Consider the following 27,644-nt stretch of genomic DNA (forward strand, 5'->3'; position numbering starts at 1 on the left):
GGGTGTGTAAAGGGTGAATATTATGGTTGAGACTGAGAAAAATCTAAATTTAAATGGTCGTCAAGGGAAATCCCAAATAATAAAATACCCAAGTCAGCTACCAAATTTTTATGGTGTTTTAATTACAACAGGAGGAAGAAAATATTAGAGGGAGAGAGAGAAGGAAAAAGGGAGAGAAGGAAAGAGGGAGAGAAGGAAAGAAGTTTAACTCAGAACCACTCTAGCTCAGGCTGAGCCAAAGCTGGCGTTAAGGCCTTGGAGAGCCAAGGCAGGGAAAGGGATCAGTCCTTATCACTCACGTGACCAATCTGAAGGAAAGCAGTCTGTGGGGCTCCTCCAACCTCAAGATCCAACCTCGAACTGAACTCTAGTCCTCCCAGGAAGTCCCGAGAACTCCAGAGGCTGTTCTCTATCTCACTTCCTGCATCTCACATGTGCCAGTAGTGGCTCAAGCTTGACCTAGGACCGCCCAGAGGTCTGTCCTTTTTTTGCAAATATCTGTTGAAGGCCATATTCTCAAATAATTAAATCTTGAGTTTGCTGCAGCCCTTCATAATCTTGTTACACTGAGTAGGGTGGAGAATGTAGTTTCCAAGACCTGATTCTGTTATTTCAAGTATCTATTGTTAGTGATCAGGAATAGCTAAATCCAATCTTCTAAAGAATGGTCTGAATAGGATGGAGTAATTTTGAAATTCACAAGGGCTGGGCAATGGAGGTTAAGTGACTTGCCCAGGAACACCCAGCCAGGAAGTGTCTGAGGGCAGATTTGAACCCAGGACCTCATATCTTACAGCCTGGCTCTCAATCCACTGAGCCACTTAGCTTCTCCCTAGATAGTTTTCTAGGTTGCTCACGGTAAATTACAGCTCTTAACCATCTCTAGTGAAGGTCTTTCATGTAATCAGATCAAAGGTAGCCCTATAAGTCAGGTTTGCATTAAGAATTCCTCTTTAGGGGGCATCTAGGTGACTCAGGGGATTGAGAGTCAGGCCTAGAGATGGGAGGTCCTGGGTTCAAATTTGGTCTCAGATACTTCCTAGCTGTGTGACCCTGGGCAAGTTCCCCTTGTCTAGCCTTTACCTCTCCTCTACCTGAGAGCCAATGCACAGTATTCATTCTAAGATGGAAGGTAAGGGTTTTTTTAAAAAGGATTCCTCTTTAGAACCTTTGTCACAGTGACTTCTGATCAGGCACACTTAAAAAAAAAAGATCAAAGACTTGATTTGGGCTCAGCCTTAGCCTATTATAGCCCAGAGTTACTCATCTGTAGCTAAGCTTTATGCTGTTTGTGTTGAGGAAATATTTCCTCATCTGGTCTCAGATGAAAAAAGAAGCAAATAGAAAAAGGAATTTTCCCTAGTCCAAGAGAAGGAGGAAGGATTTAGTAGGAAAGGTTTGTAAATGATCAGTGATGGTAGATTTGGCTTCTGCATTCAAAGACTTGCCTGGAACGCATCATGGCTATACATCGCTGAGCTTATATGATTCAAAGTTTCCACTGGGCCCCCAAATCAGAAACATCTGCTGAAGTGGTGACTGTCTGTTCCACTAAGTTTAGCAACAGAGCACAGCTGACTCCTTGGCCTGATGCACATATACTTATTACCTTCAATGCTTTTAAGGGTCCCAAGTAACACTAATGTAGTCCTTTTCCAAAAGTGAAAATAAATTGAAACTTGAAACACATTCATTTCTTTCTCCCCTGTGGAGGGCCAGGATGGGGGCCAAATAACATATTTCCTTTTTCCTTCTTAAGAAAGAGAACCTGGCACTTCAGCAAAGCTAGCAATCACATCCTGGGTGTCTTAAGAGCTATGCATTATGAGTAATAGAATGACAAGCTTAGAGTGAACTTTGCATGAGGACACTTCCCTTCTAAGGAAGCCCATCTTGTTAAAAATAACTTTATCTCCTGTCAATGTATGAAGATGTGCTTTCCTTCAGCACCTGCTTACTCTGGTTTGCCACATGCCCCTTGTTCTGTTCTGAAAGCTGTGTTGGGGGGAGTACATTCTGTCTCATTAAGTCATTTTGGAACTAATCTTTGACTTTGAGTCCCAAAGCAGTTGGCCTTTCTCAATTACATGGTCATTTATGTTCTGAAAAGGGATGAGGCAAGGAGTCAGCCTTCTCCTCCCCCAATTTTCCTCTTTGTCATGCTGTGAATAGAAAAGGAATATCCCATGCTTAGCAAATTTCTAAAAAAGCAATCAGTGTTCCTAAAAGGAAAATAAGCCAATCTCATGCACATCTGCCCAGCTTAGGATGTTCCCAGTTAGATTTCTGTGTTCAAGGCAGCCTCCAACTGGGCTGGGCTGCTATTGAACCATCTTGGACCACCTGCGTCCCCCAACACCCTGAAACAGGGAAGTGGTAAGGCTGGCACTCAGATACATCCTACTATAACATCATAATGCCATTGTCATTTTCAGTTTCAAAATGAGGAGCAGGAAGGCTGCGTCGAGAGCAGAATACTGTCCAGAACCAGAGAGGGAGATCCATGCTGATAGCAGATAAATGTCTGAAGTATCATATTTAGTTTCGAGTGCCACATCTTAAGCACATTTGCAAAACAGGATGAGAAGCCGCAAACCCAAATCTTACCAACAACAGCAGAGGAAACTAGAAATGAATATAATTTAGAAAGAAAAGATTTGTCAGAGGAGGGAGGGATGACATCGATGTCTTCAGTCAGATATTTAAAGGACTATCTCGACAGTCTGCATGAGTCTAGATTGCCGAACCTAAGGAGTCACATTTTTGGCTTAGAAGCAGCAAGGTGGTACAGTGGCCCTGGAGTCAGGAAGATCCGAGTTCAAATTCAGTTTCAGACACTTAGTGGTCTCTCTCTACTCACTTACCACTTCTTTCCTTCTCCCTCTCTAGCGATGTCCAGATGAGGACACACAACATGCACACGATCATAAGAACAAAAACTGAAGTCAAGCTCTTCTCCCAGCCTCCTCGAGTTTTGGGTCTCTGTTGCCCGTTGTCCATTAGGGGATATGGCGGGTGGTTTGGTGTTAATAAGGCCACTGCATCAACGTGAACATGAGGTTCCACCGATGAGATCCGGGAGGTGTGGAGAGACATTGTCCCACCTTAGCACTCGGAGCCCACAAATACGACGCATCTCGGTGTGAGGGTCAAAGAGCAATAAATTTAGCAGAGACCCTCATGTGACACTAGAGGAGAGTTTCCTTCTCTGTCGAATGAAGCTATTAAGATACTCGATTTCGTGATGCAGAGGGTGTAAAGGTGATATCAGCGGTTGGCTGGGGTTTTACTCGACCCAGCGGGGCCACAGAGTGAAAACAACCATCGTCTGTGCCCCAGGGCCGGGGGCCCATCCCTCTGCCTCCACTTCTCATGCTAACAGGCTTACTGTAGGGGTGGTAGAGGGCAGCAGAAGGCAGGGGGGCTCAGGATTTCCCCTAAGCACTAATAAAGCTAGCTCCATCCCAGTGTCTGACCCTTCACAGTCTCTGGCCCTCAGCCAAGCCAAGACTATGCTCTCTACTATCTCCGCCTCAGTTCTCCCCTTCTAATCTGATCTAACCTAGGCTAGGCCCACTATGGAAATAGCCTCTAGAGTAAAAACAGATAGTGATGGAGTCGGAGGTCAGGTGTGACCTGGGTCTACCCAGGGGAGAGCCCCTCCCCTCTGCCCCCCCCAATTGAGCAGTTCAGTTCAGATCAGCCTTGTTAGAGATTTCTTCTTCAGAGTAGCAGCGGTTTGAAAGTCTAAATGGATCTTCAGGGATCAACTGGGTTATTCACAAGAACAAGAGGAAAGGCCCGCAGGAGGTCAGATCTGGGTCCTGGTGTAAAAATTAAATTAGTCTCTAGTAATAGAAATATTATATTTTGTGAGGTTTATTAAGGATTATTAGAAAATCAAAGAATAAAGAAAATACACCACATGCCCATGGCTGATTAGCCAATTCAGAATGTCCCCGCTTAGCTTACTTACTACACCATCGCAATGGCTGAGTAGAGAGACTCATGTGAGGCAGAGAGCCAGTTAAATACTCATTGTGATCTCGCCCAGGTGGAGACTAAGGTGAGATTATCGGGAATTCTGGGAAATACCAAGGACTTCTGGGGACTGAAGTCTAGGGTTCAAATCTCCATTTTACACTGGAGATGTCTCTTTCTCCAGGGTCTTCTCTCAGCTCCCCGAATGGCAGTTATTTTCCCAGGATTCTAACCCAGGATTCAGGTGCACTTGCTGGATTTCCAGGGAAACGTTCCACCCACTCTGTGCATGCCCTCTGCTTCACTACTTCTTCCAAAACCTCCCTCACCAAGTGAGATAAGCAGAACCAGGAGAACATTGTATACAGGAACTAAAGTACTGCGGGATAGACTTTGCCACTAAAAGCAAAAGAGGGATCCAGGACAACGCTGAGGGATTTATGAAAAGGAATCCTGTCACCTCCAGAGGTGAAGGAAGAACTGTGGGACTAGAAATGCAGATGACTTATCACTTGTTGATTTGGGTTTAGGATTTGGGGTTTGAGTTTTATAAGATTACTCTCCTACAAAAATGAATAATATGGAAATGTTTTTCATGATAAAACACGTATAGTCCAGATTGAATTTGTCAACTCCAGGAAGGGGGAAGGGGGAAGGGGGAAGGGGGAGGGAGCCAACATGAATCATGTAACTTTGGAAAACTTATGTGGAAATTTGTTATTAAAATGAAGATGAATTTTTTAAAATACCTAATTTCAGGGCAGCTGAGTAGTTCAGTGGATTGAAAGCCCAGTCTAGAGAAGGGAGGTCTTGGGTTTAAATCTGGCCTCAGACACTTTCTAGTTGTGTGATCCTGGATAAGTTACTTAAAACCCATTGCCTAGCCCTTACCACTCTTCTACCTTGAAACCAGTACTTAATAAAGACTCCAAGATAGAAGATGGGGTTTTAAGAAAAAAGATTCCTCGTTTCCTAAAGTCCCTTCCAACTCTAAAATCCTATATTCCTGCCACCAGAAGTATTCTATTTTGGAAGTAAGGCTATGGAGAGCTGGCCAGATGATTTGTTGCTTAAAGTTTTGAGCTGATTTGCCTCTCTAAGTCAAGGGATTTCATTTGTAAAATGAAGCTCAAAGGCAGGAAAGGGAGGTAATACAAGGATTTTACAAGCCATCGTGATAGTTTCTTTGGTTCCTGAGCTAGGGAATTGGTAACAGGGGCTTTTATAAATGCAAATATATTCCTTCAGTTCTTCATGAGTTCAAAACTGGCCTCAGACACTTACTAGCCCTGTGATGCCAAGTGAGTAATTTAACCCTGTTTGCTTTGTAAAATCTGTAAAATGGGCTGAAGAAAGGAAATTGCAAATAATTACAGTATCTTTGCCAAGAAAACCCCAAACTAGGTCAGGAAGAGTCACATATGCCTTAAAAATGATTGAACAACAAAAACAAAATTCCCTCAGTCAGCTTCCCCTCTGCTTTTGGCAAATAGAAACTTCATAGAAATTTCTAGATAATAACAATAAATCTAGAATAGCATTTATATAGTGCTTTAAGATTTACAAAGCATTTTACATGTTACTGTTCTTGGTCCTTACAACAACCTTGGGAAAGTACTGCTACTAGACCCATTTTACAGAGGAGGAAACTGAAGTTGAGGGAAATTAAGCAACTTTCTTGGGATCAAAGAGTGAAATAAGTGTTCTAAGGCAGGTTTTGAACTTGGGTCTTCCTAACTTTGATCCAGCCTTTTATCTGTTTAGACCATGTAGCTGTTAGAAGCATTGACATTTTCTGCCTGCTTCCCTCCCCTCAGGCATTACTTTGAGAGTCTTTTGAAAGACAGACCACTCATTAAATACCTAGCATCAAGCAGATCAAATAGGGTCAGTCCCTAGATCCTGACATTCATTGCTTTAGAAGGCTAGCAGTACTAATGCCTAAAACCACTCAGTGAGTGGAGCCCAGTCTTAGAGAACTAGAAGGTACTTCAGGACCTTTACAGAGCTGGGAGAAGAAATGAAAGAATTCCAGATTTAGGAGAGACTTCTTTTGCTCTTCTTTAATCATGTCCAGCTCTTTGTGACACCATTTTCGGTTTTCATAGCAAAGGTTCTATCATGGTTTTGCCATTTCCTTCTCCAGCTTATTTGACAGATGAGGAAACTGAGGCAAACAAGATTAAGTGACTTGCCCAGGATCAAACAGCCAGTAGGGGTTTGATGCCAGCTTGGTACACTGGTCTTCCTAACTCCAAGACTGGTTCTCTATCCACTGTGCCTAGAAGGGACTTTAGAGGCCATCTAATCCAGAGAACCTGAACATGAATCTCTCAAACAGACTAAAAGGGGCCATCCAATGCCTTTTCTTAAAGATCAAGCACTCCCCTCCCCTTACCCCTCAGACAGTCTGTTCCACTGTTGGACATCTCCAATCATTCAAGAAGTTTTCCTTACATGGAGGTCACTACCTCTAGTTCTACTCAGGACTGCCAGGCAGAATAAAGCTAGTCCATCTTCCTGATGATAGCCTAATGGCTATCTGAAGACAGAAATCTTGAGCTCCCAAGTTTAAAATGAAAAATCACAGAACAGCTCAAGAAGCCTCAAATGATACTTGAAGTAAATCAATGTATAGAATTCTTTAGAATCACAGAAAATCTTTCATTTCCCAAAAGGATTCATTTCAGGGGTCCTTATATACTAAATGTCTTTAATATACTCAAAATAGGATTCAGTTTCTACAAATACACCTTTTCAGATGTCTATTTCTGGGAGGCTCCGAGGACTGAGTGCCAGACCAGGAGGCAAGACCTGAGTCTAAATCTGGCTTCAGACACTTAGCTCTGTGAACCCGAGCAAGTCACTTCACGGTTTGCCTCGGTTTTCTCATCTGTAAAATGAGCAGGAGAAAGAAGTGGAAAATCTCTCCACTATCTCTACCAAGAAAACTCCAGATATGACTGAAAAATGTCTAAACAATAGCAAAAGCTATGGCATAAAGCAATGCATCTCTAGGAAAAAAAAAAAGCTGAAGGTCAACATATTTCACAGGAGGATGATACACACAAAGGGAGTAGTCTCAGACTTAGCAAAAGGTTATTCTACTCACCCTATGTCCAGTTTGTGAGTGTCCAAAGAGAACTTCTGATATGTCCAGACCATCAAAATGTCGTTGGGGGGGCAAGCTCACTTGGGCCAAAGATGCTATGGTTGGAAAGATGTCGAGCACACTATAAGGAAACAGATAGTGGATGAGTCACTCAGCAGTCTACTCTTTTTGACTAGGATTTGCAATGAGCTAGGAGGTCAGAAAAAATGTCTAATGATAGTCTCAGTTGACACGGTGTGCTTTTCACTCTGTATTTCTATTATTTATAGGATATAGACATTCTTTGACCTCCCATCCTAACAACTCCAACTGCCTTTCAGACATCCCAAAATGGATGGACCAAAGAACATCTTAAACATAGCATGTACAACACTGAAATCATTATCTTTTCCTCTAAACTCTCCCCTCCAACTCCCTTATTGCTGTCAAGGGCAACACCATCCTTGAGTCCCTCAGCCTTGCAACTGGTGCCATCCTCAGCTCCATACTCTCCATATTCAAAGTGTTGCCAAGGTTTATTGATTTAATTAAAAAATATATATATACACATATATATGTGTGTGTGTGTATATATTTGCCAATTACATGTAATAAATTTCCACTTAAGTTTTCTGAAGTTATATGATCCAAACTGTCTCCCTTCCTCCTTCCCTCCCCATTCCTAGAACTGGCAAGTTATGCAATCTGGGTTCTACATGGATTATCACCGATTTCATTTTTGCAATATTTCTTTAATAAGCTCCCTTACTTCTTCTGGCACTGCCATCATTCCATTGCAGACCTTCATAAGCTCATACCTGGACTACAACAGTAGCCTGCTAGTGGGTCAGCCTGGCTCAACTCTCTCTCCTCTCCAGTCTCCTCCATTTGGTCTCTAAAGTGATTTTCCTGAAATTCAAGTCTGAGCACATCATTCCCATTACTCAAGAAGCCTGGAGACTCCCCATTACCTCCAGGATCAAAGACAAGACCCTCCATTTAGTGTTCAAAGCCCTTCATAATCTAGTCCATTCTACCTTTCCAGGCTTCTTAGACTTTACTCCCTACCTGGTACTCTTGGATCCAGAGCTACTGTCCTCCTCGTTATTCCATAAACAAGACATGCTGGGCTCCAGACATTTTCTTTGACTGTTCCCCATGTCTAGAATGCTCCCCCACCTCATAACTACCTTCTGGCTTCCTTTAACTACTCAACTAATACCCCATTTTTCCCAGTCCCTCTTAATTTTGTTACCTTCCTTCTTTTTAGTTATTTCTTATTCATCTTGTATCTAACTCATTTGTACATATTTATCAGCTGGTTGTTTCCCTCATTAGATTGTGAGTTCCTTGAGGATAGGATCTGTCTTTTGTCTCTTTTTGTATCTTCAGCATTTAGCACAATGCCTGGCACAGAGTAGGCATTTAACAAATGCTTATTCCTGGGGACTGCTAGGTGACTCATGAATAGAGCACCAGGCCTGGAGCCAAGAGGGTTCAAATATGGCTTAGCTACATGACCCTGGGCAAGTCACTTAACCCCCATTGCCTAGCCCTTACTACTCTTCTGCCTTGAAACTGATATACAATATTGATTCCACTAGGGAAGGGAAGAGTTTTCTAAAAAATGCTTATTCTCTTCCCCTTCCCTGTAAGTCCTATGATGTTCAAATGTTCTTTTCCTCATAACCCTTCCCCTTAATAACCTTGTAACATGCAAATCATTGGATGTAGCTGGAGGGGGTCTTAGATTTCATCTAGCATAGCTCCCTTAATTTATGGATAGGAAAGCTGATCCCAGAGAGTTGATGTGACTTGCCCAAGGTAATAAGTAAATAAGTAAAGTAGGCTAACAAGTAAAAGTCAAGATTTGGTCTTTTTCTACTATCCCACACTGCTTATACTTAAGATTCTGCAAACTAGGCTTCAGCAATATCTGAAACAAGAAGTACCAGAGTGCTGGCTAGTTTTCAAAGAAGCAGAGGGACTTCCAGGTAAGCATGGTGGCAATCTAGACACTCTTCCTCTCCTCAGCACCCACCAATACAGACTACCTCAAAAGACCAAAAAAAAACAAATTCATAAGAATGAAGGGACACTACAGTAGGGCACAGCATTGAAGGTATGTGGGATTTGGGCATTTCCACACTATAAGATGGTGGAAAAGGTCCCATCAAAATGCGAGCTGATCTACCCTCCCCCACCCACCTATGGAGTCAGAGTTGGAGCCAGAGTCAGAGCCAGCGTGCACCAGAATCAGTCAGTGAGAAAGGGGCACCTCTAGGTCCTTGGGAGCTGAGTAATACCACCAAAGACCTACCCCTGAGAACAGCTACACCTGAAACCCCGGAAGGCTGGGGAGCTCAGACCGTGAGCTCTCACAGGAAGGTGGCGCAAAGAAGGGCAGTGAACAGCGGAAGCTGTGTAGATTTGAGAGCTTGCCTCAGGCAAAATCCTTGCTCCTTAACTCCATACACAGAGAGACTTCCCATCTCACTCAGATTTCTGACTAAAAAGGAAGGAAAAACCTCCACAGTGATGGCAAATTGTGTGCAGGAGCAACAAACACCTTCCAAGAAAAAAAAAAGAAGGCATTGACCCTGGAAAATTTTTATGGAGGAAAAACCCAGGCTACAGTAGAAGAAATAGAGGAGGAAATTAAAACAAATCCAAAACCTTCCCAAAAAATGGAAATTGTCCACAAGCTCTTGAAGAATTTAAATTGGAGCTTATCAAACAGATGGAAGCCTTCTGTCAAGAAAAGTGGGAAATAGTTGAAAAAGAAAATAACAGTTTAAAGGTCAAGAAAGCCACAAAAAGCGGGATAGACCAAACTGAAAAGGAAATTGAAAAGATTATAGCAGAAAATCAAAATATTAAAGCAGAAAATCAAAGGATTATAACAGAAAGCCAGGCCTTAAGGACCAGAACTGGGCAATTGGAAACGAATGATTTTGCAAAACAGCAAGAATTAATAAAGCAAAGTCAAAAGACTGACAAAATAGAAGAAAACATAAACTATCTCACTGATAAGATGACAGACCAGGAAAACAGAAGAAGGAGAGATAATGTGAGAATCATTGGCCTACCTGAAAAGCCAGAAATAAACAAAAATCTAGACATCATACTACAAGAATTCATCCAAGAAAACTACCCTGATGTTTTTGAACAAGAAGGCAAAATAGACATTGAAAGAGTTCAGAGAACACCCTCTACACTACATCCTCAAAAGATAACTCCCAGGAATGTAATTGCCAAATTCCAGCGCTTTCAAGCTAAGGAGAATTCTCCAAGAAGCCAAAAAGAGATACCAAGGAGCAACAATCAGAATCACACAAGACCTGGCAGCTTTCATTCACAGGAAGAGATTGGGAGCATAAAGGGCTATAAGATGATATGCAAAAAAAGAAAAATGGAGGGGGGAATCGAAGATGGCACCAAGAGATACTTGAAGAAATAAAATAAAAAGGATAATCTTTATCACACAAAGATACACATGGGAAGGGGAGGGGAAGAATACTCTTATAAGAAGGAAAGGAAGAGAGTGCTAATAGGTAATACTTAAACCTTACTCTCAGTGAAATCCATTCTGAGAGGGAAGAGCATCTAGATCCATTGGGGTCTTGAATTCTATCTTATCCTACAGGCAAAGTGAGAAAGGAAAACTAAGGGGGAAAGGGGGAGGGAGTACAAAAAGGAAGGGAAAGAGAGGGGGGAGGGAACTTAACAGACACTAAAAAACAAGAAGGGAACAAAAAGGTAGGGGCCAGAAATGGAAGCATATTAAGGGAGGGGATTGGGGGATTGATTAAAAGTAAACCACTGGTTTAAAAGGATATATCAAAAGAAGAAAGAACAGAACTAGGAGAGAATATCAAAATGCTAGGAAATACACAAGTGACAATCAAAACTTTGAATGTGAATGGGATGAACACATCCATAAAATGAAAACAAATAGGAGAGTGGATTGGAATCCAAAATCCTACCATGAATGTTGTCTACAAAAAAAACACACCTGAGGGAGGTAGATACTCACAAGGTGAAAATTAAAGGTTGGAGCAAAACCTATTGGGCCTCAACTGATAGAAAGAAGGCAGGAGTTGCAATCATGATATCTGACAAAGCTAAAAATAGATCTGATTAAAAGGGATAGGGAAGGTAAATGCATCCTGATAAAAGGGAATATAGACAATGAGGAAATATCAGTAATCAACATGTATGCACCAAATGGTATAGCATCCAAGTTTCTAAAGGAGAAACTAGTAGAATTGAAGGAGGAAATAGATAGTAAAACTATACTAGTGGGAGACCTGAACCTACCACAATCAAATATAGATAAATCAAATAAAAAAATAAATAAGAAAGAGGTAAAAGATGTGAATGAAATCTTAGAAAAATTAGAGTTAATAGATATATGAGAAAAATAAATAGGGACAAAAAGGAATACACTTTCTTTTCAGCAGCACATGGTACATTTACAAAGATTGACCATGTACTAAGTCATAAAAACATGGCAAACAAATGCAGAAAAGCAGAAATAATAAATGCAACCTTTTCAGAGCATAACACAATAAAAATAATGTTCAATAAGGGTACATGGAGAGTCAAATCAAAAATTAATTGGAAATGAAATAATATGATTCTCCAAAATTGGTTAGAGAACAAATCATAGAAACAATAATTTCATTGAAGAAAATGACAATGATGAGATATCCTTTCAAAATCTATGGCATGCAGCCAAAGCAGTACTCAGAGGAAAATTTATATCCTTGAGTTCATATATTAACAACTTGGGGAGGGCAGAGATCAATGAATTGGATATGCAAATCAAAAAACCTGAAAGCAAACAAATTAAAAATCCCCAGAAGAAAACTAAATCAGAGATCCTAAAAATTGAGGAAGAAATTAACAAAACGGAAAATGAAAGATTGAACTAATAAAATAAGACTAGAAGCTGGTAGTTTGAAAAAACAAACAAAATAGACAAAGTACTGGTCAATCTAATAAAAAAAAGGAAAGAAGAGAACCAAATTAACAATATCATAGATGAAAAGGCAAACCTCACCTCCAATGAAGAGGAAATTAAGGCAATCATTAAAAAATATTTTGCCCAGTTATTTGGCAATAAATATGCCAATCTAGGCAATATGGATGAATATTTACAAAAATATAAATTGCCTAGATTAACAAAAGAAGAAATAGAATTCTTAAATTATCCCATATCAGAAAAAGACATTGAACAAGCCATCCAAGAACTCCCTAAGAAAAAATCCCCAGGGCCTGATGGATTCACAAGTGAATTCTAGCAAAAATTCAAAGATCAGCTAATCTGAATACTATACAAACTATTTGACATAATAAGCAAAGAGGGAGTTCTACCAAATTCCTTTTATGACACAAATATGGTACTGATTCCAAAGCCAGGCAGGTGAAAAACTGAGAAAGAAAACTACAGACCAATCTCCTTAAAGAACATATATGCAAAAATCTTAAATAGGATACTAGCAAAAAGACTCCAGCAAGTCATCACGAGGGTTGTTCACTATTTTCAGGAGGGATTTATACCAAGAATGCAAGGATGGTTCAATATTAGAAAACCATCCACATAATTGACCATATCAACAAGAAAACCAATAAAAATCACATGATTATCTCAATAGATGCAGAAAAAGCCTTTGATAAAATACAGCATTTAATCCTATTGAAAACACTAGAAAGTATAGGAATAGAAGGGTATTTCCTAAAAATAATAAACAGCATTTATCTAAAACCATCAACCAACATCATCTGCTATAGAGATAAACTAGATGCATTCCCAATAAGATCAGGAGTGAAACAAGGATGCCCATAATCACTGCTATTATTTAACATTGTACTAGAAACACTAGCAGTAGCAATTAGAGAAGAAAAAGAAATTGAAGGTATTAAAACTGGCAATGAAGAGATCAAGCTATCACTTTTTGCGGATGATATGATGGTCTAGTTAAAGAATCATAGAGAATCAAGTAAAAAAGCTAATCAACAACTTTAGCAAAGTTGCAGGATACAAAATAAACCCACATAAGTCATCAGCATTTCAATATATCTCCAACACATCTCAGGAGCAAGAATTAGAAAGAGAAATTCCATTTAAAATCACCCTAGACAATATAAAATACTTAGGAGTCTATCTGCCGAGACAAACACAGGAACTATACTGAAAAACACTCTCCACACAATTAAAACTAGATCTAAAAAATTGGAAAAACATTAACTGCTCATGGGTAGGACAAGCTAACATAATAAAAATGACCATTCTACCCAAACATATGTATTTATTTAGTGCCATACCCATCGAACTACTAAAAAAACTTTTTTACTGAATTAGAAAAAACCATAACAAAGTTCATTTGGAAGAACAAAAGATCAAGGATATCCAGGGAAATAATGAAAAAAATGTGGTCTTGCAGTACCAGATCTCAAACTATACTATAAAGCAGTGGTCATCAAAACAATATGGTACTGGCTAAGAGACAGAAAAGAGGATCAGTGGAATAGACTCGGGGTAAGTGTCCTCAGCAAGAACATCTATGACAAGCCCAAAGATCCCAGCTTTTGGGACAAAAATCCACTATTTGATAAAAACTGCTGGGAAAATTGGAAGATGGTGTTGGAGAGATTAGGTTTGGATCAACACCTCACACCCTACACCAAGATAAACTCAGAATGGGTGAATAACTTGAACATAAAGAAGGAAACTATAAGTAAATTACACAGAATAGTATACATGTCAGATCTTTGGGAAAGGAAAGCTTTTAAAACCAAGCAAGTGCTAGGAAAAAAAATCCCAAAATGTAAAATCAATAGTTTTGATTACATCAAATTAAAAAGTTTTTGTACAAACAAAACCAATGCAACCAAAATTAGAAGGGAAGCAGCAAATTGGGAAACGATCTTCATAAGAAAAACCTCTAGCAAAGGTCTAATTACTCAAATTTATAAAGAGCTAAATCAATTGTTGGCTAACATTTTCAGCAACGGAAAGTAATGAATGCTGGAGGGGATGTGGCAAAGTCGGGACATTCATTCATGGCTGGTAGAGTTGTGAATTGATCCAACCATTCTGGGGGGCAATTTGGAACTATGCCCAAAGGGCTATAAAATATTGTCTGCCCTTTGATCCAGTCATAGCACTGCTGGGTTTGTACCTCAAAGAGATAATAAGGAAAAATACATGTACAAGAATATTCATAGCTGTGCTCCTTGTAGTGGCAAAAAATTGGAAAATGAGGGGATGCCCTTCAATTGGGGAATAGCTGAACAAACTGTGGTATCTTTTGGTGATAGAATACTATTGTGCTCAAAGGAATAATAAAGTGGAGCAATTCCATGGGAACTGGAGCAACCTCTAGGAAGTGATGCAGAGCAAAAGGAGCAGAACCAGGAGAACATTGTACACAGAGACTGATACACTGTGGTACAACTAATGGACTTCTCCATTAGTGGCAATGCAATGATCCAGAACAATTCAGAGGGATTTATGAGAAAGAACACTATCCACATTCAGAGGAAAAACTGTGGGAGTAGAAACACAGAAGAAAAACAACTGCTTGATTACATGGGTCAACGGGATATTGTTGGGGATATAGACTCTAAATGAACATCCTAATGCAAACAGCAACAACATGGAAATAGGTTCTGATCAAGGACACATGTAATACCCAGTGGAACTGCATATGGGCTACAGGAAGGGTGGAGGTAGGGGAGGGAGTGATAGAAAACGATTCTTGTAACCAAGGAATAATGTTCTAAATTGACTAAAAACAAACAAAAAAAAGGGGGGGGGGCAGAGGAACTAGAGACCAAAGTGTCAACATTAACAAAATTATGGAGAAAACAAGGGAGCTCCAGAAACCTCTACTTCTGCTTCATAGACTATACTAAATCCTTTAACTGTGGATCAGAACAAAATGTGGCAAGTCCTCAAAGAGATGGGAGTATTGGATGATTTTATTTGTCTCCTGAAGAACTTGTATATAGGCCAAGAAACAAGAGTTAGAATCAAACATGGAATAACTGATTGGTTTAAAATTAGGAAAGGCAAACAAGGCTGCATATTGTCATCTCATTTCTCTAACTCATCTGGAGAGTATATCATGCAAAATGCCATCCTGGATGAATTGAAATCCAGAATTAGAGTTGCTAGGGAAAAATATCCACAAGGTCATATGCTGATGATACCACTCTGATGGCAAAATGTGAAAAAGAATTAAGCCTCTTTGATAATTGTAAAGGAGGAAAGTGTAAAAGCTGGCTTGAAGCTCAATGTAAAACAACAACAACAACAACAACAACAACTAAGGTCATACATTTGATCCCATCACAAATAGGAGAAGAAATGGAAGCAGAGTCAGATTGCATATTCTCAAGCTCAAAGATCAATGCAGGCAATGAATGCAGCCATGACATTCAATTAGCTTGCTCCTTGGAAAGAAAGCTATGGTTAATCTGGACAGCATACTAAAAATCAAAGCCATCACTGCCAACTAGGATAATATATATCCAAAGCTATGGTTTTCCAATAGTATTTTATGACTGTGGGAGTTGGGCTATGAGTAAAGCTGAGTGTTGCAAAATCAACACTTTTGAATTGTGGTGCTGGAGAAGATTTTCAAGAGTACCTTGGACAGCAAAGAAAACAAATCAATCAATACTTAAAGAAGTTAATTCAGACTTATTAGAAAGACAAATACTGAAGCTGAAGCTTAAGTATTTTGGCCACCCAATGAGAAAATAAGACTCACTAGAAAAGACTCTAATGTTAAAAAAGATTGAAAGCAAAAGGAGAAGGGGATGGCAGAGAATGAGATGGTCTGATAGTCATGAAAGTAACAAATATGACCTTGGATAGATTTTGGGAGATAATGGAAGATAGAGGGGGCTGGTGTGCTATGGTCCTACGGGGTCACAAAGAGTCAGACATGACAATGAATGAAAAGCAACCACATCAACCTATTAGCAAAAATATTCCTTAGATTTCCTTCATAAGCTTATCAACCTAAGCAAAGCAAATCACCTAGGAAGAATAACGCATCTGTGTTCTGGAGAGGTGTAAGGTGTTGGAGGTAGTCATTATAATAAGATTAATATGTCTCCCTTATATTTATTTCATTAGAGCTCACATCAAATGGATTTGCATTTTCTGAATACATAAAAAATGGTAGAAAGTCCTAGAATATGATGGGTGAAACTGAGAAATGGGTGTAATCAACAATTCTAAACATCAAAATTCTATCTGGAAACTTTTAGTTAACTGAATTGTTACTGCTCCATGAAATCACATCAGAATACAAAGCTTGTAAGTCCTTGTAGTACATGGCTTTTATTAGTTGATTTCATTTTATTTTTATATATTTAAATGTCTTGAAGGCTTCCAGATCTTGATAGGTAAATAAATGTATTAAAAATACTATGTAAATTAGAGATGTGAGACCAGAGACCAGGCACTTTTACTGAATAAGGGGTATGTAATTAGGATTTGCACCCCAGGACTCTCTCTCCCACCATTTCATGTTCCTTCTCACATTACATGCTAACATAGGGAGGATATATTTTTGTGTGGCTCCCCCTCACACTTCTCCTGGAAACTAGGCTATGGATGTGGGGGTGAGGTGAGAGGCAGGAGAATTTTACTCATTTTATTTTTGTTCTTTTTATTTCTTCTACTTCATGTGATTATTAATAAACTTTATAAAATATAATACTTGGAGTTATTGGATATTAATTTTAATCTTACAGGGGTAAAGGGAGAGATGTAGGGAAAGATTCTGTTCTTTTAGGGCCAACTCAGAGCTGACCTAGTTCAAATTCTGTTCAATGAATGTTTGTTGAATGCAAGAGATACAGGCAAGATACAATGCTAGGCTCTGAACATGAGCCTTTACTTTTTAAAACTGGATGAATTTGCTGGAGTTGGACATTGGAAATATAGCCGACTATGAATGTGTGAGCTCCTCAAAGAACAGAAAGGAAAGCCAGAGTAGCAAAGGCTGCACAAATTGTGGCATATGAATGTAAGGGAATATCATTGTGCTATAAGAAAAATATTTTAAAAATTAATATAGGGACCAAAGAATTTTGGGAAAACATAAAAAAGGAACTTGATGCAGAACTAAATAGGCATGATCCAGAGAACCACTGATTTTGTGATTACTGTAATAATGTAGATGTTATGGGGAGCAGCCAGGTGGCTCACTGGATTGAGAAACAGGCCTAGAGGTGGGAGATCTTGCATTTAAATCTGGGCTCAGACACTTCCTAGCTATGTGATCCTGGGCAAGTCACTTAACCCCTTACCTAAACCCTTACCACTCTTGCCTTGGAACCAAAATATAATATTGATTATAAGACAGAAGGTAAAGCTTTAAAAAATAATAATGTGGAATTATAGGATTTAAGATTTAGAAGGGACTTCCAAGACCATCTAATCCAACTCATACACACAGGAATCTTCACTATGATATACATGGCAAATGGTCAGTCAAACTCTGCTTGAAGACTTCCAAGGAACAGGAACCCACTAGTTCTGGAAGCAAGACATTCCACTTTCAGAAAGCTTAAATTCTTAGGAAGATTTTCTTGACATCAATCTAAATGGGCCTCTTTGGGATGGACAGAACTGCATTGTATCCCACTGGGAGACAGTGTGGTATCTCAAAAGTAATGATGAAAGATAAGATAAGAGACTCAAGGGATTTAGAGTTAGAAGGGATCTTAGATAGTATCAAATCCAATTCTCATTTTACAGATGTGGAAATTGAGGCCAAGGGATGTTAAATGACATTTTCAGGGTTGCATACTACCCACAGAGAGAAAATATCAGGCTAGTGGTAGACAGCAAAACTTGGAAGGATTGAATTGAATTCTTTATAAAGAGTAGCATTAAGAAAATTGATTGAGGTTACTATAACATCTTTAAAAAATAAAAGTTTAATTAATTTTTTTATTAAAAAAATAAATTAAAAAATGGGCCCCTTTGGAACTTCTGCTCATTGCTCCTGGTCCTGTCTTCTCAAGCCAAATAGAACAAGTGCCTCTCTACATCACATATCTCCCCGTGGCTCCTCTACTCCAAAGAGACTAAGCAAACTCATTTCCTTCAGCTGATCTTATATCATAAACTAAAGGCTCTTCACAATCCCGGTTGCCTACCTCTAGACACTGCAACTTATCAATGCCCAACACTGAACACACTTTTCCAGATAAGGTTTAAGGTCAGAGTACAATGGACTGTACAATCTGCCTGTTCTGGGATGCTATTCATCCTAATGAGCCTTTTGGGCAACCCCACTAGAATCTTTTATATTGAGCTTGAAGTCTACTAAAGTCTCAGATCTTTTTCAGAACAACTGCTTTTGTCAGGATTTTTTGTGCCCAAATACAAGACTTTTTATATTTATCTCTGTTGAATTTCACCTTATTCAGCCTCATACTCTATCCTGTTAAGATCTTTTTGTCAATAGGCATTTTAAAGTACTCATGTCAGGCATTGTTTTAAAAATAGACAACACAAAGAAAAGCAAAGACAGGGTCCTTGGCTGACCTCAAGGAGCTTATGTGATAATCAAAAAGAAAAAAAAGAAATAATTGTATACATATAAAACATAAAGAGAGCAAATGGTAGGTAAACTCAAGAAAGAAAGCATTCACAGTTGGGGGGGGGGGTGCCAGGAGGGGAGAGGAGGTGGTAGTATAATGAAAATACCATCTAAGTCACTGATAAAAATGTTAAGCAGCTCAGGACCAAGTAAGGTCCCTGGAGTGCTCCAAGAGAGACTTCTATCATAATGATAATGAATCATTATCAACTACTCTTCCAAATCTGGCTATCTAACCAATTCTATATAATTATATTATTTGCTAATGCTAGGGTAAGCAGACAATGGCCTCTTGAGCCAAATCCTCCCACAATCTGCTTTTGTACAGCCTGCTGGGAACTGTAAAAATTAAAATTAAACTCAAATAATAAAATAGTGTATTTTAGGAGATTTATTAATGATCATTAGAAATCAAGGAATAAAGAGGATACAAAATAAAGACCACATGCCCATGGCTGATTAGCCATTTCAAAATACCCACTCACCACCACCATCCTCCCCCACAGGACCAAAAAGAGGGTGGAACCCTCCCACATCCCTGCCTAATATCCCCTGTCTACAGGAAGTACAGAACAACAGGAAGTCAGTGGTTTCCCTGGAAATGTAGTTCTTTTTTAGGGTAACAGATTTTTAATTATACAGAACTAAAAATGGTTTTTAAATTTTTAAATAAAGTCTTCTTGTATTTAAAAAATTTTTAAGCCATTCTTTGCTCACAGACCATAAAAAAAGGCAGGGATCTGGATTTGGCCCAAGGGGCTATAGTTTCTAGAATCAGATATAGTCATTATTCCTCAATCTTTTCTGCAATGATAGTATGAGATAACTGATTTTAAAAATCAGACTTTTTTTTTTTAAACCTTTACCTTCAGTCTTGGAATCAATACTATGTGTTGGTTCCAAGGCAGAAGAGTGGTAAGAGCTAGGCAATGGAGGTTAAGTGACTTGCCCAGGGTCAGTGGGAAGTGTCTGAGGCCAGATTTGAAACCAAGACCTCTTGTCTCTAGGCCTGACTCTCAATACACTGAGCTACCGAGCTGCCCCCCCAAAATCAGACTTTTGAGGGTAAATAAGAAGTTAGAGTGAATTTAGAAGATACCTTTATATCAGGACAGAAATCATTGGTATATCCTGATTATAGGATTTGTGAGTGTCTCACAGAATGCCTTCCTTTCCCTTCACAATAAAAGAAAAATAATAATGAAATGTAATGATACATGAGAACACTGAAGGAAGAATATGAGGAGCTCCATCGCTCACCCCTGCCAAGCATCTTCAACCAAAATGCTAGAGGAAACAAAAGGGAAGAGGATTCTGTGATTCCAGTGTCAAGGGTACATGATAAGGGATGAATCTTAGCCAAGTAGATATAAAAATTTCCACTCGTTCTTCTGTGAAGACAAAACCTGATGTATTCTGTACTCTCTACCTTTGCCTTTTTCTCCCACCCTCTTGTTTTTTCTTGCCCAAGGGAATAAAGCAGATGGTGGTTTTATTCATCTATGTTCATTAAGTCTATTTGCTTTCTGTTTTCCCACCTTTAAAAAATGGATTTTCTCTAAACCTGTGTGGATTTTATTACTACTATATTGATTGTGTATGTGTCCTTGGAGACAAGTAGGTATTATGACACCCAAGGAGAGAGATGCTCATAGTTACTGAGAATATTATCAGCATGGGGGCTCAGAGCTAGATTTTAAATTTTAAATTTTATTGAATTATATTTTATAGCATCCCAAAAGCAGAGGAAATGTGTGAATCAAGGTCAATACCCAGATCCAATGTACCCAAGTCAATCTTTTTTTTTTTTTTAATAGCCCTTACCTTCCATCTTGGAGTCAATACTGTGTATTGGCTCCAAGGCAGAAGAGCAGTCAGGGCTAGGCAATGGGGATTAAGTGACTTGCCCAGGGTCACACAGCTGGGAAGTGTCTGAGGCCAGATTTGAACCTAGGACCTCCCATCTCTAGGCCTGGTTCTCAATCCACTGAGCTACCCAGCTGCCCCCTTACCCAAGTCAATCTTGGTAAGAAGAAGGGTTTCAAGCAAACTAAAGTTAGCATTTTTGAGTTAACTGCTTCAGGCATCCTTCTATTGTTTCTCCTAGACAGGTATAGAAGAAAACCAACCCTATTCCACCCCACAATGGGGCAAGGCAAAGGCAGTGGTCAGCCAAGAGGAAGGAACTAGCTCCTTTCCTCATCCTTCTGCCTCTATCTACTAACAGATAAAGAAAAATATTGAAAGACATGAGAATTCTGTTCTAAGTGATCACTAATCATCATTTCAGACGAGGGATGATAAATCATACCCACTTGCCACTTCTTGGCAGGGAGGTGATGGACAACAAATATGGAATAAGGCATAGCTTGTCAGATATGGCTAATGGGTTGTTTGGTTTTCTTAGCTGTGTTTTTTTTTTATTACAAGGACAGGGTGTGAGGATGGGAGTGGGGTGAAAAACCACTGGGAAGAGACAATGATATAACAAAGGTATCAAAAAATTCTTTTTCAAAGATGTTTGGAGGGGGAGGGGGAATGCAGCTGGGTAGCTCAGTGGATTGAAAGCCAGGGCTAGAGACAGGAGAGCCTGTATTTAAATCTAGTCTCAGACACTTCCTAGCTATGTGACCCTGGGCAACTCACTTAATACCAATTGCCTAGCCCTTACCCTTCTTCTGCTTTGGAATTAATACTGATTATTAATTAATTAATATTAATTAATGGAATTAATGCTGAAATTAATACTTGGAATTAATTCTGAAAAAGGAGGTAAAAGTTAAAAAAAAAGTATGAGTTCCTCTCTCTCTTTTTCTACTTCTCTGAAAATAAGCTAAATAAATGAAGTTCTTTCCTCAAAATAAGTAGGATCTAGTTTGGGGCAGATTGTTCTGTTTGGCTGCGCAGCAAATCATTCCATTTAACATGCATCTATTAAGTGTCTAATACGTACAAGGAATTGTGCTGGGCATACAAGAAGGAAAAAAAAAAGTCTACATCTCCTGACTTCAAGAAGTTTATAATTGAATAAATATGGCCTTTTCATGAGAGATTACAGCGATTTCCCTTCAGCCCGAGGCCCAAACTAAATTAAAAGAAACAATCTTTTTGCATATAACAATCTTTCCAAAAGCTCATTGTTTAAGATCATTGCTTAAGATTATCCCACACTCCCTTCAATGACTTTGGTTGGGTTCTTATGGGGAAAACAGTTTGAGAGTTAGTCCATATCTTTTAGATGTGAGTCAAATAATCTCATCATAATACAGATTGGTTTGATACCAGCGAAAGCCCTTTGAGACCTCGCAAGTCATACAGGCCACTCTTCATTTTAAAGATGAAGAAACTGAGGACCAATAATGCCAAAGATCACACAGATTACACAGCAAATCCAGGATATTCACTCAAGTCATGTAATTCTAAATCCAGTGCTCTTTTTACTGTATACCATAAGCAGGAATTTCATTTGAAGGCTCTGGACAAAGGAAATTTGGTGATGGTGTCTATTTTAATTTTACCCTTGCTAATGCAATCAAGGAAGGCTTGCTTTGCATACTGATTCAGGGGAAGTTTGGTATAAGTTGATAAAGAATTTAAAATATATTTTTATATTTTTCTAATTTCAGGGTCATAACAAACAGTAGACAAAATGCTGCCATGTAGAAATCTGGCTGAATCCTCTATGATGAATAGATATTGGTTAGAATATGCTATTATTATTGTTGTAGTCATAAGTCTGTTTTAAAAAAGAGGATGATTCTATTGACATACACTATTGTAACTAACTTTACAGAACAGAAATAGACACTTTTGTTGATACTCAGACATATTATTGAATTACAAATTCAAGTTACAAAAAGGCAGATTTAGGCTTTATATTAGGAAAAACTTCTAAATAATTAGAACCATTTACTGAAGATCTTCTAGTAGAGACTGAGGAGGCATATTTCAGAATACCTACTTATTTAAGGACCAACTAGTAGAGTCTATGACCCTTATGCTTTTGGGAGTTCTATAATTTTTTGAGCTTTTAATGATGCAGCCCTACTTGATGCTAAGGAAACTAGAATTTCCTCGGTGCCTTTATAAAAGCCAGGTTTTAAGTCCACTGACTTTGTTCACTGCAGTAGCACTGGGATATATATTCAATTAGTATGTCAAATTAAGTACTTAAAAATACTTTGCTTTCTTAACTAGGTCCCTTTCCTTGGGAAAATTGTGGGATAAAAAGTATCTTTGGTACCTTCCCTCTTGAAAAACAAAGGCAAGGACTTGATTTTTTCCATTGTCACCAAGAGACTTTAAACTATTCATTTAATATCTCTGATCCTCAGTTTGTGCACCTGGGAAATGAGGGGATTGGAATCCAAGGACTATGAGATGCTTCTGCTCCAAAATACTCCTGGCTTGCTTGAGACTCTAAGTGCCCAACCCATGTTTGCCAAAGCCACTCTTCCTTTTTCCATGTGATCAAAACTGCAGCTAGCAGGACATCTATGATTTCTCCAAATTAAAAAGCTCCAGTGGCAAGGCAGTTTTAGCTTCTCACCTTAACAAAGCAGTGCTGGTGACATTGGCTGGCACTCTGCCAGGCCAGTAAGCTATAGCTGGTACACGATGCCCTCCTTCCCATGTAGTCTGCTTGGCTGAACTTCCCCCTGCAAGAGAAGTTGGAGGCCATTAGCTTATGATTGCAACAGAAAGATGCTTCACTTTAGCCATAGGACTGTGATTATTAGACTTCTTATGAGCTAAGAATTTCCACAGATTAAAATAAAGGAGACATTTTGAATCACTAAGCAATTACCCAACTCTGTGGAACCCAGGAGGCTGGAAAAGTTTAAATTGTGTTTACAAAAAGTCTTGAAGACCAATTGAATTAACTATGAACATTCCCCTCAACCCCACCTTCAGTTCAGAGAGACCAAAATGTCACCAGTTAATGTGCAAAGCACCCTTCCAAGGCAAACACTGTACACAGTTACACATAACTTAGTCATATATCCCCATGATTTTCTAGCTTGAATAATGAAAACAATTAAGCTGACTGGGAGGGAAGGAAAAAAGGAGACATTTGTGTTGATCTGTAGTCATATTATTGCAAACTGAACTTTTTTGATGCTTCAAGCCAAGCATAATACACAGGAAATTCTCCAAATGCTTTGTTCTTTCTCACAACCAGTTTTTGTAGAAACTCAAATGATTTTTTGCCTTTTTTTGAAAATAAAAATCTCATCTCTTATATAAAAATACATAGAATTCAGGAAACATATTTTGATTATATACAGCTTGTATTAGAAAATGTTTATCTTACTTTTGTCTTGTAATGCCTACTTTTATCCAAAACTCATTTCTTCTCAAAAATGAAGTCTTAAGTTCACTCTCAATCACTCTTGCTAATGGAATGGATGCCTGCTCCCCTATTTCTGGAATGCATTCCCTCTTTATCTTCATCTGCTAAAATTCTTCTCATCCTTCAAGGCCCAACTCAGAAGCTGCCTATTCCATGAAGCCTTCATTGACTTCCCTGCCTTGTTGTTGTTCAGTTGTAACTGACTCTTTATGAACTGGGAACCAAACTGTCCGTGGGGTATGGTTTGCCATTTCCTTCTTCTCCAATGGGTTAAGAGATAATGCCGTAAGATTTAGCCTTCAGAAATTAAAATCAAGAGGCATACAGTCTACTTGTCCTGAACTATAATGAAGTTGTCCATGGAGACCCCCAATCCCAGAGACCAAAGGGCTTAATCCAAAAAAAGAGCTAATCCAAAAGCAATAGCTACTTGGGAAGGTATCTGCTTTTTGCCCTAAAGGGATTGGTGTCTTGGGCTGAGGATCTTTTTTGTAACAGGTTTCAGAAACCAAGACTCTAAAGGGGAAAAGACAATTCGCTTCACTGGAGTTGGGGAGTGGAGGGAGCCAAGATTTATTTCTCCTAAAAGATTTTGTTAGTCCATTACTGGACAGCTGCTATTCTAAAGGAACTGTTTTGTTTTGTTTTTTTAAGGCTCAAGATTTTGCACTAAAAGGTTGATCAGTGATCACACTTCTCATGAGGCAGAAATCACACTGTAGCCCAAGGATTTCAATGGAAGCTCTATAACTACACACATAGTGGGACCATTCCCAGTAGCAACTGGCACAGACTATATCAATGACAGAGCATTGTCTAATGGAGCCCCCTGTGGCACTGACTCTGCATCCAGCTGAGCAGTGTCCAGTATTGGCAATGGATGAATCCATGAAAGTGGCATCCAGTGGGCACTATGTGATTTAGCAGAAACTAGTAGAGAATAGATCTGACAGAGGCAATGCAATGACATCATGTGAAGAGAGAAACAGCTTTTGTTACTACCTCATTAAAATTAAATTAAAATTTTTTAAAGTTCTGCCTAATAGAAGTTTTCATATAGAATTCATATAGAATCCTTCTCTGTTCTTCTTTATAAACTGAAATGTTTCTATTTGTTAATGATAAAATTAATAATTTAAAAAGAACATTTAATTTTTAAAAAACCTTTACCTTCCACCTTAGAATCAATACTGTATTTTGGTGCTGAGGCTGAGGAGTAATAAGAGTTAGGCAATGGGAGATAAGTGACTTTCCAAGGATCACACACCTAGGAAATGTCTAAGGTTAGATTTGAACCCAGAACCTCCCATCTCTGTGCCTGACTCTCAATCCACTGTGGCACTTAGCTCACCCCAACATTTAATTTTTTTCAAGGAAACAGACCAAAAAATAAAAATAAAAAAGCAGCTGTCTTAGAGCATCAAAAATGTGAGTTGCTCTCAGTCACAGGTGTTCCCTCCTCCTTGGATGCTTCTCCAAATATGAGCCCTAGCCACACATGTGCCCCTCTCCACATGTTTCCTAAGAGTGTCCAATCTTGAGGCTGCTAGGTTGCTCAGTGGTTAGAGAACCAGACCTGGAGATGAGACACTGACCTCAGATATTTCCTAGTTCTATGACCTTGATAAAGTTAGCTAACCCCAATTGCCTAGCCCTTGCCATTCTTCTGACTTGGAAATAATACTTAGTACCAATTCTAAGAGAGAAGGCAAGGATCTTTTTTTAATTGACCAATCTTTCCAAGGATAGTATGTCTTATAGGTGAGGAAAATATTTAGTTGGTACTTTTCTTACTCTGAAACTAAATGACACCAAAGCTCTCAAAGGATTGACCAGGTCAGGAAGATTTGAGTTCAAATACTGCTTCAGACTGTGAAGATTAAATTTAACTCTCCCCGACTGTGAAAATGAAATTAATTAACTCTCCCCTGATTGTGAAGATTAAATTAACTCCCCTCCCATTTTTAGATTTAATTACCAAAAGTGTAAACACCCTACTTAAAGTTGAATAGAGAGATGTTCCCTTAGATCCTTTAGATCTAATCACCAAAAGTATAAACATTCCACTTAATCATTAAGTGGGAGGTTTGTGACCCATGTGTGCAATAGTGGGTGATGAATCAGAATTAAATTGAGGCAGTCCTAAAGCAAAGCTTCAACTGTGATTGGTAGACATAAAATTAGGGGAAGACACAGGAAGTGATGCAAAAGAAATTGTCTTTAAAAGGGAGTTACAACTTCCTGAGTGCAGTTTTTATTTGGAGTTCTAGTTGGAGTAGAACTTCTTGTGAGAGGCAGTTCTTCATTCTTTGGAGTTGAGACTAGAGAAGAATCTGCTGACTGGACCAGAGACCCTATTCCTGGTGAGGCTGTTCTTAAATCTCTTCCTCTGGACTGACATGTGATGAGTGAAAAAAGCTGACTTCTTCCTGGATATTTCTGAAGAGATTATCTTCAATAGAGACCTATCCTCTTCAGAGAGGCTTCCCGTATCCCCAGGGCCTTGGCTACAAGGGTTGAGGCCTCTCCAGTTAAGGACTAAACTCCCCTGGCCCAGGTTGAGCCAGGGGTCAGAGAAAAATTCTTAGTGCTTAAGCTAGATATCTTACCCTCTCCTCTCTCTGATTTTCTAAGTTCACACTTTCTATATCTTGTAAATAAATTGCAAATAAATCTCTTTGGAATTAATATAAATTCCTGGTGACCCTATTTTAAATATAATCCAGTCCAACCTTTTTAAAATAAATAAACCCCTTTTCTCCCTTACAAGACACTTATTAGCTGTCTGACCTTGGTCAAATCACTTAACTTCTATCTGCCTCAGTTTCCTCAGTTGAAAGATGGGGACAATAACAGCCCCTGACTTCCAGGATTGTTGGGAAGATTGAATGAGATGATATTTCTAAAGTGCTTAACACAGTGCATGGCATATAGCAAGTACTATATAAATGCTTGTTCCTCACCCTCATTCCATTTCTTTATTTTTTTTAATAACCCTTACCTTCTGTCTTGGAATCAATACTGTGTATTGGTTCCAAGGCAGAAGAGCAGTCAGGGCTAGGCAATGGGGATTAAGTGACTTGCTCAAGGTCACATAGCTAGGAAATGTCTGAGGTCAGATTTGAACCCAGGACCTCCCATCTCTGGGCCTGACTCTCAATCCACTGAGCTACCTAGCTGCCCCCTCATTCCATTTCTTTAAATGGTTTTGCTTTGAATTGGGAAAATAGCACACAAGATGGCCATAATTTAAAGGGAATTAACAATAAAATGAACTTGAATCTTGTATAATCATAATGACTAAGTATGGCTGTGAGGAAAAGTTGTGAAAATGTACCTAATTCTCTTCACTGCAAAGTGGGGGAACTATAGGTATAGAATAGTGAATGCTGTCAGATATGGTTAATATGTTGATTATTTCTGCTGAGCTGATTTTTTTTCTTATTCTTTAAAAATTTTTGTTACAAGGGGTGACTCCCTGGGAAAAGCAAGAGGAAGGATATACTTGGAAATCAATATGACGTTGCGGATATGGGCACAGCTTAGAATAGGCGATGTGATCAAAATACTCTGGAGTAGACCT

The 27,644-nt window shown here is 39.0% G+C and overlaps 1 protein-coding gene across 13 annotated transcripts in view; it reads right to left on the reverse strand.

Annotated features, from left to right (window-relative positions):
• Positions 1-27,644, reverse strand: part of ARSG (arylsulfatase G) — a 215,623-nt gene that overhangs the window by 2,523 nt on the left and 185,456 nt on the right. For all 13 annotated transcript variants that reach the window (XM_007482748.3, XM_007482752.3, XM_056817253.1 and 10 more), the window contains 2 exons: positions 23,258-23,366; positions 7,094-7,214 (listed from right to left, as the gene is read on the reverse strand). In XM_007482748.3, the coding sequence (XP_007482810.2) occupies positions 7,094-7,214; positions 23,258-23,366 (230 nt within the window). The remainder of the gene's footprint in view (positions 1-7,093; positions 7,215-23,257; positions 23,367-27,644) is intronic.

This window comes from Monodelphis domestica, chromosome 2 (genome assembly GCF_027887165.1).
Source record: "Monodelphis domestica isolate mMonDom1 chromosome 2, mMonDom1.pri, whole genome shotgun sequence".
Lineage (NCBI taxonomy): Eukaryota > Metazoa > Chordata > Mammalia > Didelphimorphia > Didelphidae > Monodelphis > Monodelphis domestica.